Raw genomic sequence first — 17,433 nt, 5'->3', positions numbered from 1 at the left:
GGTAATAAAAGGATCTGCTTAAAATTTGGAAATAAGTCAAAATATTTTGTAACTTAAAATTGTTCAGTAACATATTGAAGGGAGAAATGTGACAAACTATTATAATTATTTTGATTATTAGTAGAACAAATAGCACACTTGAGAGGAAAGAAACCAGATTGCACATCTAAAGACATGGACTTAGCTGAAAATTTGCTAATTTTTTTAGAATGGATAAATACTAGTAATGTATTTTGTATGACATATATGTCTAAGAATAACTGAGCAGACATGTATAATATACACAAACGTCGTATGAAAAATTTGTCACAACAACGTAATTTTTTTTACTATTACTTAAAAAAAATGCCTCTTCAAAGAGTTTCTTTTTGGAATATACCTTTTCCTACCAAAGCACAAACTCAATTTAAAATCACCATGATTCTTTTTTATGTAATTTAAGATTGTGCATCTTTTGTATTTTCACGATTTTATATTAAATATAGAGTTTTGGTATAAAATTAAATAATAAAAAATGCGATTTAAAAGTCACTTATGATTCATGGTCAAGTGACTTAAAGTTAAACATTGGAATTCATATTCATGTGATCTTAAAATGAAACAAGAAAATTCATATTCACCTAATTTTAAAATCAAACGAAGTTACGTATGCATAAGATTTTAAAATTAAATATTGTATACTAAACTCGGTGGCGCGAAAGCCCATAGGGGGCTAAGGCCTTCTTTGCCCATCTCAGTTTTCTTGTTCTCTGAGGTGCAGGAGCTGATGTTCCGGTTAGTTGAACGCAGAACCCCCAGTGTTTAGTTCCCAAGCATGCTTGGTACTCATTTATCGACGCACTGAAGGGATGAAAGGCTGAGTCAACCTTGCCCGGCCCGAGGATCGAACCCAGGTCCTGTGGCACAGGAGCGCTACCACTCGGCGTCAAATGTTGTATACACGTGATTTAAAAATCATACATTGAGATTCATAGTCACACAATTTAAACAAAATCTTGCTTCGATATTTTTATTAAAACTTTGATAACATTTGGTGGATAAATGCTTTCTACATACTTTTTTCTTTTTCAAATTTCCAGTATTTTTTTCAATTATTTTTGCACCTAACATTTTTGGATTTCTAATATCAGTTTTTTCTATTTTTTACCAAACTCTTCTCTGTTATATAAATCAATAAAAATAAAATTATCTGATTTCAAATGAATTTCACCAAAATGAGGTGGTGACAAACAAGTTGTATGTCTACAGATGAGGATAAATTTAAAAAAATAAAATACTTGAACGTTCTTTCAATTAGCACAGGAAAGAGTTGTAAAAAGTCATTTTCAAATATTTTCCGGATAATTAATTACAGAAAAAATCTTTTATGCTCTTTATCAAAAATTAGTTTTTTTTTACTTAACTTTTTTTTTTGAAAAAAATATAAGCACAGACATTGTCTCCTAGCATGCCTTTAATTATTATTAATTTTAAACTACAGTAGAGAACCATTTATCCGGTATCCAAATAACCGTGAAAAATTTTGCTCGATTTTCCCGCCATTTTAAACTGGAACGAAAAAAGCGGAAATTGGACTCATCCTTGAAGTTGAGTAGAGGAAAATGTAAGGAAGGGGAAAATTTTTTTCCCCGTTTACCCAGAGAAACGTCATTTCCTCCTTTAGGCCGTCAATCAAACTCAAGGGTGTGACATGCTGATTTCGTTTTCTGCTTGATTTACGAGGGGGGTGGGGAAAATGCATTGCATGCATATCAGTGAACAGAAAAAGAAAAGAGAAAAATATATTTATTTGACATCGACTAATAAAAATAAAATCTTTTTCTTTTGAATAAATTCTCATTCTTTGGAAGAGCGGTATCAATTGCAAGTTTTTCTTGGTGTGGAATCACATCTGCTGTAATTAAAAATCTTGTTTTTATCAACAAAAAAAATANTTAATAAATGTTATCATTAGTTTTTTTAAAAAAAGTTCCGTTGATCTTGCCTTGTTCCGGGTTTCAATATTTATGCTAGTGCCTTTTTTTAACTATCGTTTCCGTTCGATAATTTTCAAGTGTTCAAGTTTTTATTTAGATTAATAAATTTTTATTTTATTGTTTTCCCATATAATTAGGTATGAAATATATTGTGTTATTTAACCATTGGCTTTGTTTATATTAGTTAATTTAGGAATTGTAAAATAAATACGAGAATTTTGTATTTTTTAATCTTGTTTTTCTTGTCTAAACTTGAAATTTTTTTTATTCTTTTAAATGTTATTTTTCTACAATTTTTTTTTCTTTTTAAAGTTAGGAGTACTTTTCTTTTTTCTCTTACTTTATGCATTACACTTTTTCCTGGTACTTCTGGTTCGATAAAACATCGATTAACGACACTTTTTGGTCGATCCAGAAAACCGGGAAATTCAGATATCCGGGATAGCGATGGTCTCGAGCATCCCGGATAATTGGTTCTCTACTACTAATTTTTCTCTTTAGATAATGAGTGAAAATTACTTTTTGAAATTTACACATAAAATAGTATAGGATGGTAACTTAAAAATTGTTGAGGATCAAATTCAGTTATTACATGATATTACATATTTTGATAAATTTTTACCAGGTTAAGTGAGTGCCCTTTCAAAACCCAAAGTGCCTTTTACAATGAGCAAGCACCCTGCCCTTTTGAATTCCTAAGGAGAATTCTGCAGAATAGATAGACAAAATCTGAAAAATTTGTTTTATTTCTAAGTTGCATGGGCAATTAAATGTAACCAGCAATTTTCCCAATTTGGCAATGTACTAGATTCGCCAATGCTAAGTTATTGGGAATAAGGAAATTTAACAACTATTTTTTTTTCTTTCTTAAGTGACAGCTACTTTTTAAAAAATGAAAAAGTCAAATTTCTTTAATTTGGAGATATGGAAAAGTGCCAGATTTTCTATTAATTATACTCCACTAAATTTTTCACCTAATTGAAAATTTTTTAACATTTTGTTACAATTGTAATTGTTCTTAAAACTCTCAAAATTAAAAAATAAATAATTTTGTTTGTAGAATTATATTATTCAACTGATTCTGTACCTACGCACATTAAAATAAGCGCATGATAAACAAGATATTAACTGTGGAAATTTTTTATAAAAAGAAGAGAAAAAACAAGACAATTGCAGCATTTATTAACAAATAAAAAAATATTATATCTAAGTTATCTTTGAATAAACAATTCAGTAATATTTCAAAATTATTCCAGTGGTTAAAATAATAGGTATCAATGTTAGAGTAAAAAAAAATGGAACTCAATTTTTATTGATATTTATTTTATGCTAACTATGTAAAACACACAAGATTAAAATACTAATAAATATCTAAGCATCATCAAATTTCTTTGTAGCCCCTTCACTTAACATAACACTATGCACAGCTTCGTTCATTTTTTGGGTGTATGAGCGTTTATTTGCCCAGTTATAACGACAGTAAGTCCAAAAACACAAGGTTGAAGCCACAAAAGAATAAACTGCTATGTCAGTCGACTTCTTGGCCTTGCTAGTGAACAGGAAGTGCCCTAAACCAGCAGCTAGACCAGTATAGATTCCATAACTGAAAGATTTCTTGAAACATGGTATCTTCTGTAAATCAGTACCAAAAACTGTAAATTCTCGGTCACTCATATTGAATGCGTATTATCGTGAAAAATTATATAATATCTAAATTAAAATTCGTTTTACAAGTGTCAAGCGTAGAAAAAGAATTAGCATGAAAGTGACATATGAAATTCGAAATTACAGCATTGTTTTAGTAAAATTATTCAAACTGCCAATCTGTAATTTTTAACCTTCATAAAAAATAGTCAAATGTACGTATTGAATTTGTAAACAAAACTTGAATTTCTGTATTTAGCAAGCTTCCGGCTGTTTAGTTTTGCTACGCTTAAATCTCATTATTATGAATTTTATTTTTCATGAATTCCTAACTAATTGTTTTAATACAAAGTTAATTCCCCCTTTTAGGCTGATTTGAAAGAAAAAAAAAATCTTTTATCGAGGATCTAATTCAACACTTTGGCAAATGTTTTTAATTTAAAATAATTAAATCCTTAGAGGGCGCAGTTTTCAGGCGATTTTCTTTTCCCCTGCCCCTTCCTTCCACCCCTCTTTCTTTCCATATCATAACAGCAGTATTTGTTGTGAAACAACTGAGCGTGTTTTAACAACTTTGTACATTTGAACTTCTTTGTTTACAAGTTTACGCTTAATAACTTTTAAACTTATATGAATTTTTAATTAAGCATTAAATTATTTATTTTCTGATGGATTACTTTAGAATAAATAATTTACAGTTCAACCAGGACCATGGTCAGTTTTTAATTTAAATACAAGTTAATTTTTTTCTTGCTCTTTGTTCAATGCGTCATTGTCTTTGTTTCCTTAGAAAAAAACAATTTTCTTGTTCCTCGCATTTTTTAAAGTATTTTTTTGTTATTTATAAGAAAAAATGTTAGCTTTATATGTAAATATTTGAGGGTTTTTCTGGTCTAAAAATTTTGGCGTCACAGAGGGATTGTACCCTGGTATCTGTAAATTTGTAAGATTGATTTAATGTGTAATAACGTTACCTTTTTAATCCCTTTTTATTTTAAATTTTGGATATAGTTATGTTATAGTTTTTGTTATAAAAATAAAATATCCTTGTTTCTGTTTGTATTGTCTCTTAAAAAATTGACTTAAGCTATTTGTTTATAACATGCATATTTGTACAAATGTAAATTGAGTTACTTTTTTGATTAAATTTTCTAAATTGCATATAATGAAAGTACATAATACGTTTCAAAGTAACTTCATTTATTCCAAGAGTAAATAATTTTAAATTTATATTCATAATTAGTTAGGGTAGTTACTTAATTTTTTTTAGCTTTATTGCTCTTGTTTATTATATCATTATGGTTTGGTTTTGTGATATATTTTTTTACGTTGAAGTTTTTTTTTTATTGTTCGATTGTAATAACTTATTTATTTTGCCATTTAAACTTAGTACAAATTATGAATGCATATTAAATTTTCTTTTTGACAAATTTTGTTTCTCATACATAAAATTAATTATAAATCTAGGTTGCTTTTCATGTTCTATGGATTCTGGAGCCAGGATTTACAACATGGAACCTCTTAGGGAGCTTACACATTTAGGTAAGAATAAGAAACATAACTATCTGAAATTAATAAGCATAGCAGCTTATAACTCTCGGGAGCGACCACTCTCTGTTCAATAGTCGAATGGTCCTTAATGAAGATTGGTTGTTCTTAGGGGATACCTTCATTGACCTCAAAATGTTGTGGAAGGTACATGATTTTTTGCAAATGGTTTTAATTTTACTTTGTATTATTTTCTTGGTGCAGAAATGCCACTTGTGTTGACTTCATGAAAACTGGATCAATGACTAAACATTAGTGTCAATAAAAATGACTTTTACAAGTATAATTATGTGTAAAAACAAATTTACTAATTATGAATGCTAGAACTATTTAAAATAAACAATTGTGTTTTTTGTTTGTTTGCATATAATTTTATATCACAAAAATGAGTTAGCTTTAAAAAATGAGAAGTCGCTATACAGAGGTGGTATTTCCTTTAGGTTTCACTATATATTAAATAGGTATATTGCGAATATTTGTCTACTATTCAGTATTCTGCACTTTTCTGAATGTTTGGCCTAATGTTCGGTCAAATATTCGGCAAAGTATTTTTTGGTGAGGATTTCAAGCATAAACTTAAATTGTTTTTTATTTTTAACTATACATTATTAGAAATAGTTTTTACACATTTGATAAGTTCGGAAACTTTATAATCTATGTTCTGAAATGCAAAACTAGGTTATTTTTATATTGAGCCTCCTCCATAAGTTTTGTAGTGTTGATTTTTTTTTTAAAATTATATCCGGGGTAGTCTATTTTGTTCTTTTTTCCGCACTTTTTTTTAAGAATTAGTAACTTTTCGTTTTTACAGTTTTTCTGTTTGAATTAGCAAGGCATTTTAATGGAACTCGTCATGTAGACTTTGTTTTTTATTGTCACTATTTTCCTGTATGGTAAAGCAGATAACAGATAATGTTGAAAAGTGTGATTCTCTGTTAATGTTACATTTCAGAGCTAAGAACAGCTTTTCTTTTTTTATTTTTATTAACTATTCTTTTTATCTGCAATTTTATGACTCAGCATTTTCTAAATAGCATTTCTAATGAATGTTATTGTTTTATGGTCACTTTTTTTTCTGAAAATACAGCAGTTTAAAAAAGTTAAATTGAGCTTTTTAATGTTTAAATTTTTTTCATAAATTAATGATTCTTATTTTGGTTTCCATCTATCATATTTTTTAAAAAACTTTCGTTTTTATAAACGTTTCTATTATGACATAGCAATTTAGAGGGTTTCTATTAGACTTAATTCTTCACTTTTTCTTGAAAATATGGTCAATCGGAAAACTGATATTTAAAATTTTCTTCCTAAAATAAAAATTGGTTTATATTTTTTTTGTTGTATATAATTTTTTTTCTAGGTATTTTTATGATAGCACTGCCTTTTTAAAAACATTTCTGACGAATTGTCTTTTTTCTCTTTTTTTTTTTTAAATGTTTTATGAATGAATTTTTTCTGGAAAATATTACTTCTGGCAATAAAATTTTGTTTTAAGGATTAAGAGGATATTTTCTTCTTAGGAACTTTACTGCTTTAGTTTCTTTATTATTTAAAACTGTTACTCTGTTTTTTATTTATCATAAATATTTCTCATTTTCTTTATATTATAATTATTTTTACTTTACCTCATACCAATAACATAGTTAAGTTTTGATTATTTTTCAATAGTGACTAAACTCATTTATATATAGTATTTTACTTTATTTTATTACATTTCAAAACTAATTTTTAACTGCTTTGGGCATCTTATTGTATTTTTTTATTTAAAACTGCTGATCCATAACTCTTTAAATCGCAAAGATATGATGGTTCAAATTTAGGAACCGTCTACTAGTTACTCATCTTTCAGACTTGAAATCTAGTTTAATAATTTAATCATCAAAAAGAAAGAAAACTAACATTTATGATGTCTAAATTGCTTTTGTAATATGTTTGATTGCTCTTTGGAAAATGATGTCGAAAATAAAGTTATTAAAATTATTGAGTAGTAAGTTTTTTTCTTTTCTCCATCAATGCAGTGAAAGCATTTTTTTTCTTATCTTATGTATTTCATTTATTGCTAAGCCAAAAGTACATTTAAATGTATTGTTATTTTAAGTGATAAATTTCTTTTTTTTTATTTTATATATTGATGAATTTATTTCTACATTATGATGCATTAACCTGTGTTATCATTTGTTTATTCAGAGTTCTCCTTAGAAATAAAAAAGGCAGGCGGTTCCTCTTTGAAAAGAGCGCTTTGAGTTTTAAAAGGGCACTCACTTAACATACTGAATATTTATCGAAATACGTAATATTTTGTAATAATAGAATATTTTACTCAACTATTTTTAACTTATCCTCTCATACTATTTTAAGAATATATTTATATTGGTTCTCTGTGCATATTTTTTTCCTCAAAAAGTAAACTAGCAAAAAATGATCGATAAACAACTTGAAATCTTTTTTTTTTATAATTTAAACTGAAAATCAATATTAAAAGATTCATTTTTTAAAAAAAGTTTTTTATTTAAAAGATTAGTTTTAAAGTCACTTAAATTTATTAATAGTCCACTGCCCCCCCCCCCCCAAGAAAAAGATACTTATAAAAATTTAACCAGTTGAGAATAATCATAACTAAGCAAAGTGGAATCTGAATAAAAAGGTACTGTTTTTAAGGGATGGTGGCTTATTTTTACAAAAAGTGTGCATTTATTGGGATCACAAGGCAAGCAGGGTGGACCATACTTCTTAGGGAGAACACTGGTTTATTTTTGTATACATTTATACTTTAGTATGTAGGTTATATGTAGAGCCCGGATTTTGATGACCTAAAAAATCTCAATTAATGCCCTTAAAAAGTGCAAAAAATGCCCTTAAAATGCGAAAATTGCGCTAAAAGTGCCTTATGACATGACTTAATTAGAAGTAAAAATATTGAACTAAAACGATGTTTTACTCTTTAAAATTATTATGAGTCGTTTCAAAAAATATAAAGCAATGCAATACTTGTTCTACGTTCATTAAAGTTTGACAAATATGTTTTATATCCAAAAATAACAAAAAAAAAGGAAAATATATTGACTCCAAAACATTTTCATTTTGTATAGAAACTTAAATGAATATAACAACTTCCATCTCATAATATTACTAAATATCAGAATTACAGTGGATTATTAATTATTATTTTTTTTTAATATTTTGAAATGTAAACGAGCACCTCTTGTCTGAAAGCAAATTTTTATACCAGGAGAAGCTTCTTTCAACGTCTACTGATGTTATTGGTGCGTACTTGAAAAGGACGGTCACACTTACTGACAATTCTTCTTCAATTTGAAAAGATGTTGCTTCACCTGTTAATATCTTAGAAATTTTCTTCATTGTTTGGAAGCCAGTGTAATAATAAAAAATTATAAAAAATAATAAAAATTAGAAAAATTTAACAAAAAATTTAAAAAATGCTTTCAAATGCAAAATACGCCCCAAAATTTTAAAGAAAATGCCCTATAAATCTCAAAAAATGCTCTAAAGGACAAAAAATGCAAATGTCATCAAAATCCGGGCCTTAGTTATATGTAATTTAGTTTATATGATTTAGTTTTGAAGTAATTTATTGTTGCATGAAAACAACTGAAATGATCAATTTTCTTTTTAAATCTATTTGAATCAATCATCTTAATGGGGTCTTAATTAATTCCAAAGTCGAGAAAGTTCAGGTTCCGGAATTCTTGACCATTTGTAATGCAGGAATGAAATAGCTCTTATTTTCATTTTTTTTTTTTATAAATAATTTCGGATCAACTTGTTTTAATCTTAGTTTTATTATTTAAAATTGTTGAGTTTTGCCCACTCTTTTTTTTAATTTTATTTATTTAAAAAATTTTTTTTGTGTGAAGAATTAAAGAAATATGAAGAATAAAAGAAATCCCATAAGACAAAATTTTCAAGCAATTTTTTTTTTAAAGCTCTTTATTCTCTTTATCTCTTCATTCACCATTTTTAGTTCTTCATTCACCATTACAAAATCTGTAATAACCGTTATAGTGACTTTAATATCTACTTATCAGCTTTTGTTATTGTGTTCCCTGTTTCCAAAATTTATTGCTACTTTTCTTTTGAATTTATTTTATTAAATATTAAATTTACCACACTTAAAGTTTGGTTTTACTTTAAACCATTTTTAAATTAATTGCGCATTTGAATAATATTTTTACGGTTGACATATCATTGATTTTTTTAAAAATTATTTTATGTAGACTCTTCTACAGTAGGAAGTCTCACACTGTGTGAGATGCTATACCGTACTAATATTTTGGGTATGGTTGGAGGAGGTAACAAGCAAAGGTTGGCTGAAAATACAGGTAAGTTACCAGTCAAAATTATACTCGTAGTTTAAATATTTTCACTATATATTTTATTACCAATTTATGCCTGAAGCAAATGAGAAAAGTTGAAAGCAAACAATTCAAAAGGGATAAGGAAGGAAAAGTGCTTTATTAAATTACGCAGTTGCTCATAAGCACTTTTTCAAGTAAACACCTCACTTTACACCTATAGTAAAGACTAAGGCTCAAAGTAAGTAAAAGTTAAGGCTCAAAAATATTGTGACCAATGACATGATTGTGACAATGTGGTTAACATAGCGCTCAGGCTGCTTTTACTTCCCGGACAAGCTGATATCCATCGATCTGAAGATGAGTGGGCTTCAAGCTGCAATTGGGGATCGGACCCTGGTACTTCACAATGGCAGTTTGATGCCGTAATCACTGAGCCACCTTGGTTCATTTAGAATATTTACAAATTTTTGTTTGACCTCTCTTTACTTTTCAGTGTAGACAAGAATTTTTTTTTTAGCTTTAGAAAAAGATTTGAGTGGGTATAATTAACATTGTTAAAAATATACTTGCAAAACAAGCCGATGCATAGGGGAGAACTAAAGATGCAGAAATAATAGGTGGAGGTATGACTATGTACTTAAAAACAAGATTCAAACTAAGCAGAACTGTATCTGGCTGCTAGAAGAGAATTTTTTTTCGAGTTTTGGAAATGTTTTTAAAAATCTCAAAAATATTTAGAATACTTTTAAAAAATTTTTGCTATCATTTTTATTATTTGCATTCACTTAAAAGTTTTTAAAACTGCCCCTTATTTTTATTTTTAAAACTTAGTGTAGTTTTCTATTTAATTATTTTTTTTTTTTGAATGAGTTCTCATTACAACTTTATATGCCTCAAAAAGCCAGAATTGTAGCTTTTTATTCACTGTCAGCAAGTTTATATCAATAATAATTTTTAATTTTGTGGGTTTATCTTCATTGTCAATTCTAACTTTTGATCAACAAAGCCATCAATATAGCCTCTTAATGTTATCAAGAATTCAGGATTTTGGTGTAAATTTCATAAATTCTGTTAAAAATACAGCTTTAATAAAAGGTTAATTAACTTAAATAGTTTATATGATTATTTTTTTCTTTAAGGTTAAAATTTTTTGTTTGGAATGTTTTGTTCAATTTGCATAATAATTCTTATACAAATTGCGTCTATCATTTCCTTTTTTTTTACTAAATTTTTCTACGTTTTCAGTTCTTCTTTGGGATGACTTAGGGCGAAAGTTTATATCAGAGTTTACATTTTCTTCTCCTGTCTTATCTATGAGAATTAGAAGAGATAGGTAACTAGTTTATTTTTATTCATGTTATAGTCTAATTTCATCTTTAAAAAAATTCATATTTTTATGTTTTAAGGTACATGTGGTTTAATCATAATATATTTATCATGTCATAGATACGTGTGGATTTTAAAGCTGTTTGTGAGTGATAAATCTTGTAGTCAAAATTGTGACCTCTTTGCCACTATCTAGAGTGCTCAAATTTCAACCTGAACTCATTGCTGATTGACAAACAAATTTCTCTCATGTCCTTTTGGTTACTAGCAGAATTTATTCCCAATTGTAATTTAAACCACTTTTGAAGTAGCTAAAGAGCTAATTTTGAACTTAATTTTGTGTTAGATACTAGCTGAAATTTCAGTTAATTTTGTGTCTGCTACAAGCAGAATTTATCACTATTCAAAATTTTGATTACTTTCAAATATAAACTAAGGCACAAACTTAAACTGAATAATTAAATTCATTATAGCATGTGGAGTATTTTACTGTTTTTTCTTTGAAGTTCAACAAAAATTACAATATTACTACCAATATTAAATATGTATCTGTAAACTTCTTTCTTACTGTTCTTTGAAAGAAAAAGAAAAATGAGCTGCTGAAGAATATGTGCGTCCTAAACTTGTGATAAATAGTAAACCAATAAATGTGTATGTATTCTCATGAATTGAATAATAATTTGTATTATCAGGTAGTTAGTTTTATAATGTGATTATTAAATTGTTTTACATGGATATTTAAAAGAAATATTTTTATGAAAAATTTATGAACTATTTAGGTAATAATTAGAATTTTGGCACTATAGGTATATTTTATTCAAATTATTTCAATGATATGTTTTATACTTGTAAAAAAAAGAATTTTTTGATTTGTTTCAGTTTTTGATTACTGTATATTTCTGAATATAAGCAAGCCTATTCGTTTCAAGTCAAGTACACTTTTAAAAAAAAATTACTCAAAATTGAAATTGATATATGAGTAGATGCAAAATTAATGAGCAATGTTATATTTGTAGGTAACTTTTAACTTTGTCTTTAGACTATCCTATTTGTTTTTGTTCAGAAATGAAAACCCATTGCAAGTCCCATGGATTCTACCTTTCTTACTTTTGTTTACCCTATCTGCTTTTGTCTTTCAACATTCCAGTTTAGGTACACATCAACAGTTCAAGTTGGCAAAAAGCCTAAGCTATTTAAAGCCTACACATTTAACCTTTTCTGTGTGTTATTATTTTTTGAGAAAAGAATAGTAAAAAAAAAATTACTAAAATATTTTTTTTGTTTTGCTATTGTCATTTTTGTTTCTTTTTCGAATTGTTATTTTGAGGCATTTTTTCCCAACTGTTATATTATGTATTTGTTTTGTACCATTTACCATATTAAGTAGTTTATTGCTAATTATCAAATAGAAAACTATTTTTGTTGGCAATGTTTGAGAAAAGTTAAAGGATTTAATTATAAGCTTTAGTTTTCAAAGGTTTCCCAATGAAATCTCGGTCTACATTTGAAAATATTTAATGTTTTTAGCTGCTTTTTTCAAAAATGCTAAAGCTAATTTTTTTTTTAAATCGAAATGTTCACACAATTTTTTAAAACTTTTTGTTTTTTGCTATGTTATAGTTGCTGAAATAATTATATATATATATATATATATTTGCTTGTGCAATTTTATTTACATGAATTTGACAAATTTTTATATGTTTTAGGATTTATGTAGCCGAAGCATTGCAGATTCATGTTTTTGCATTTCCTGATTTCACAAATAAGCTTTCAACCTTTGATACAGGAAAAAATCCAAAAGGTAATCTTGCGCATTATCCTATAATTTTGTATCCTATAATTTGTAGCTATAAATCTCAATTTACTTCAGACTAATGCTTGGCTTGAAAGTAAAAAGTTGCAATATTTCATTGCATTTGTAAATATAACATAAGTTGGAGTGCTTCATTGAAGTTGTTTTCTGATTTTAATATGTTAAACTTAGCTAGTAATATTAAAAGTAATTAATAGTTTACTGCTGATATTCTGTCATTTTACTGTTCTTAAGTTACCTAAAATTTTTTTAGGGCTTTGTGAAGTGAGTCCATTTCCTAGTTCTGAACGTCAGTTGCTAATATTTCCTGGGCATTATCGAGGAAGTATACAAATAGTAGTAAGTTTCAGCCACTACAATATAAATGTTGGTATTTTTCTGCTCAAGTTTATATTCATGTTGCAAAATCATTTCAGGACTTAGCGGCAAAGAATCCTGGACAGACAGTTGCACCAATTATAATAAATGCTCATGACACAGAGATTGTATACATAGCAATGAACCAACAAGGTACATTAGTTGCTACAGCATCAATGAGGGTAATAGTTGAGTCTAATGAATATTTTAAATATTTTCATGTAAAATGTGTGTAATTGCTAAAATATTTAATTTTTAGGGTACGCTGATACGAGTCTTCGACACATTCAAGAAAACTCGACTTATAGAGTTAAGACGAGGATCCGATACTGCTACTCTTTATTGGTATGCTAATACTTTGCTTCTTTTGTACAGTTATGATTAGGCTTTTTAATTAAAAAACAATTCATAAGTTTGCATTCTTTCTTTTTATCTTAAAGAATTTCCTATTTCATGAATATTATAATTATGCTGTTTCAATTGATGTAAAAATTTTTTCAGTGAACATTCTTTCAGTGAAAATTTTTTTTTTCTAAGTTTACTGAAAATTGTTGAGTATTAATCCTGATTTTGTTTTTGTTTCAGTATAAATTTCAGCAGTAATTCTGATTTACTATGTGCATCTAGTGATAAAGGAACTGTACATATATTTTCATTAAAGGAATCAGTGAAAAATAGAAAGTCCATGTATGTATTTTTCTTTATTTATATGCATGTTAATATAGATTAAGTAAAAGATTTCAGTGGTATTGTTATAAGGTTTTAAAATGCCTGGTACTAAAAAAAAAATTTTTTTTTTTTACTGGTATAAAACACATTGATTGTTTGATGGATTGATTTAAACCATTTTTTTTAACTAAATAAAACTTGTGTTCAAGAAACATAGCAAATTTATCTATTAGTTTTTGAATTATAAAATTAAGTTAGTTACTCTGTATTAATTTAACCTAATTTGTCCAAATAGATTTTTTCTGTTTGGGCCTTTGCTTTAATAATTACTGCTTTGTAATAATCTGTTTTGCTTCTCAAAACAATACCTCCCCATTTGTTCTTTTCTAAATTTTTCATGCAGAATAATAAAATACTTAGTTTTGAAAATGCAATAATGGTAAGAGTTTTTATTACGTTTATTTACTGAAAAAGTAAAAAAAAAACTATGGAACCCAAACTGTGATTAAAGTATTGCAGGATTAATGTGCTTGATTAAATATGTAATATTATTGATGAAAAAATAATTTTCATTCCTGGATAAGATATTAAAATATTTTGTAATTAAATTGAAATTATAATGCATTTTACGGATTAATATATTTTTTTTTAACAAAATAATAGACAGCAATTTTGTATTTACTTGTTCGTTTAATAATTAGTAGTTTCAATAATTATACTGGTTTTAGTTAGTTATTTGTAGAGGAACTTATTTTAACTAAAATTATCATAAAACATGCAATATATCCTTTTGTGGAATAGATTTTTATTTATTGAATTTTTTAATAGGTTTGAGTAAGTTGTAAGTTTGTAACAGTTGATAAAACATATAAATTTTTATCAAAATGAAATACTTTTTAAAATATTGGGCTTTTTAAAAATTTCTGCATTAAAATGTCTTTGCCAAACGCCATTTTCACTAAAACCACCGAGGATACTCATAAATACCTTACTTTCAAAAAATGTTTGTATTATCCATTTTTAGTTAAAAGTTCATGTTTTTGGGTTACATAATTTATATACTATGTTTATATCTATACTGCTGGAAATAAATGAGCATTGCAAGATGGATAACACTTTTATTAATCATTTGCATTTTTTTTAAAAAAAAAATACTTGTCTTTAAAAATAAGCTATTCATGGGCTTTTAATTTCTTGCAATATGATTAATTATTTTTCTTTTAAGCAACTGATGTATTTATGTGAATATCTATAAATTTTTGGACATTCAATTTTCAATTGAATAATAAGTAAGATAAAGGATATTAATATCATTAATTCACTTGGCTATTTCCCAGGGTGCATAGTGTTTTTAAAAAGTGTTTATTTTCGTTTTTTAAAAACCCTTAAAGGTGTTTCTTTTTTAATGGGTGTTTTTAGAAAGTGCTTAATTTTCCCTTTTTCAAAATGAAATTTTTCCTATACCATGTTGATTTTTGCTACAAATTATGCAAAAAGACACAGTTCACATTGTTCCTATTTAACGTTTTCACAATTAATTCAATCCCAATTCCTATTTCGGCGTATTGTCAGTTTGTAGCGTATGAAATTCATTTTACATGAATCAAAATTTCATGATTTCATCAAAAACAAGGCCAAATTTTTTTTTTTTTTGACATGTTGGTTAAAACAATATAAAACCGTCAATTGTCAAAATTTTTACAACCCTGCCTGGTTGTGATATTTTTTTAAAGTGCTTAAAAATATTTTTTGAGTGCTTGAAAAGTGCTTATTTTTTGTTGAATAATTTGGCTACGCACCCTGATTTCAGTTATGAAATGCTGCTTAATTTATAAATATTTGTATATTTATTAAATAAAATAGGAGTGATGCACTTAACTACTTTGAATTATCAAATTTCACTGAGTTTATTGGTCCAACTATATATTATTGAGCACTTAATATTAAATGATGTAAGAAATAATGCACTGGACTATTTTAGGTTATCAAATGCCGCTAAATTTATTGGTCCAATTGGGGCATATGCAGCAACTTCCCAATGGTCTTTTGCTGCCTTCACTGTTACCCAAGAATGCAAGTGTATTTGTGCCTTTGGATCAAATTCATCAATATATGGTAAGCATGAACTTATTAACAGATATGATATTTTTAAAGCTGTTTATCTTGCTTCTCAATGTCTTTAGGAGTTCTTAGCAGAATTTGACATTTTCTGAACAAGTTATGTGTTTAAAATATATTTGTACTGTCTCAATTTTTAATACTAGTCTCACTTTTTTTTAGCTATTTGTGTTGATGGGACATTTCATAAATATGTTTACACAGAAACAGGAAGCTGTAATAGGAAATCATATGATGTGTTTTTAGATTTATATGATGAAGAGGAATTTTAAGCATAGAACGGACATTCACTCCAAACACTAGTTTGAATTATTCTGAATGATATTTGTTGTAGACATCATTCAAATTCAGTGCCTTGACATATTTTATTTAAAGAGTAAAATCAAAATTATGTATATTTTTGTTGTTGTGTAAATGGCATGTGACAAATTAAATTAAAAGCAAAGCTTAGCATGCATGTATTGATTCATGCTTGTGTAAAATGATTGGTTTAATAGTGAATGCAGTTTAATCTTCTATGTTGTGAGTAATTGTTTGTTATCATTACTGTGTGAAAAGTTAGGACAATTTTTCCGTGTGTTTATTGCGCGTCACATTACAATGTTTGAATACATAATGGTTTTCTAGGCCATTTTGTTATTAAAATTCATAAATGCTTAAATTTTTCATATGTAGAACGATTTTAAAATATATTAATTATTTTATTTTTGAGCATTTGTTAACTCTGTATTATAATTATAACCAAATATAAATTATTTCTTCTTAAAAATCTAATTAATAGCTGTTTTCATCTTATTGATCTCTGAATAATAAAGTTTTAAATATTAAAACTTTTTCTCTAAATACTAATATGTATTTTTGAAAATTCATTTCCTAGAAATGTAACTTCTAAAAATTTGCTACTTTTCGTTACAAATTTTGGACTTCTTTTATGTTGAAGTAAAAAAATCTAATTTTTTTGCTTTAATTCAGTTCAGTTTTGATATTTTAATTTTGTTGATTCAAGTGTAATAAAACTTTTACCTTTTCTTTTACACATATCATAGAAATTTAATATTTCTTATAATTCTTTTGTGTATTTTTTAACTATTTAAACTTTTTGCCAATTTTTTATTGAAAAATTCAGTTTTGAAACAATTGATTTATAAAAATATGTCTTCAAGTAATTGCATTAGTTGGCATGCAGGAATGTTGGTATTATCAGCATGTTTACGAAATTTTGCAAATAAGTGGAAAAATATTTATTATTATTTAATATCTTTAATTACAATTTTTATATGGTTCTGGTTGATGTTAAATATTCTGATATCTAGAGCTAAATACAAAAAAAAAAGAAAATCTTAATTATATCAGATCATATAAACTCAATTTTATCTAACAAATTTTTTTTAATTTCAACTTATCATTGTTTCTATCAATACCGTGAAAAGACAAAATGAGGCCATCAAAATTCCTTGATTTCTTTGCATGCTGATTAATGTTATGATACTGTGTCTAAATTGAAATTATCATATTAAAGTTAAATAATGCAGTAATTTTGAACTATATAGTGTGCATATCTGTTGAGCTATATGCACATTAGTGGATTCCTTCGAATATGACTTTACAAATATGCACATATCTCAATCGATTTTCATGAAATATGACTAAATGTGAAATCTGTAAA

At 26.8% G+C, this 17,433-nt stretch overlaps 1 protein-coding gene across 1 annotated transcript; it reads left to right on the top strand.

The window, feature by feature from the left end:
- The first annotated feature begins 4,140 nt into the window (after positions 1 to 4,140).
- On the top strand, positions 4,141 to 17,105 carry LOC107438970 (WD repeat domain phosphoinositide-interacting protein 4). The gene is made up of 11 exons (XM_016051400.3): positions 4,141 to 4,334; positions 5,088 to 5,162; positions 9,404 to 9,508; positions 10,730 to 10,817; positions 12,517 to 12,611; positions 12,877 to 12,962; positions 13,040 to 13,162; positions 13,240 to 13,325; positions 13,566 to 13,667; positions 15,631 to 15,764; positions 15,930 to 17,105. Exons 1-11 carry the CDS (start codon positions 4,289 to 4,291, stop codon positions 16,037 to 16,039), a joined length of 1,050 nt encoding a protein of 349 aa, XP_015906886.1. The 5' UTR covers positions 4,141 to 4,288; the 3' UTR covers positions 16,040 to 17,105.
- Positions 17,106 to 17,433: the final 328 nt, after the last annotated feature.

This window comes from Parasteatoda tepidariorum, chromosome 6 (genome assembly GCF_043381705.1).
Source record: "Parasteatoda tepidariorum isolate YZ-2023 chromosome 6, CAS_Ptep_4.0, whole genome shotgun sequence".
NCBI lineage: Eukaryota > Metazoa > Arthropoda > Arachnida > Araneae > Theridiidae > Parasteatoda > Parasteatoda tepidariorum.
Note: the sequence above shows the minus strand (reverse complement) of the source record. Positions and strands in the feature narration are given on the sequence as shown.

Coding starts and splice junctions, on each gene's coding strand:
- LOC107438970 (XM_016051400.3), top strand. CDS start 4,289: ATGGATTACTTTAGAATAAATAATTTACAGTTCAACCAGGACCATG. Junction 5,163..9,403: donor TAGGGAGCTTACACATTTAG/GTAAGAATAAGA, acceptor TATTTTATGTAG/ACTCTTCTACAGTAGGAAGT. Junction 13,668..15,630: donor GTGAAAAATAGAAAGTCCAT/GTATGTATTTTT, acceptor GGACTATTTTAG/GTTATCAAATGCCGCTAAAT.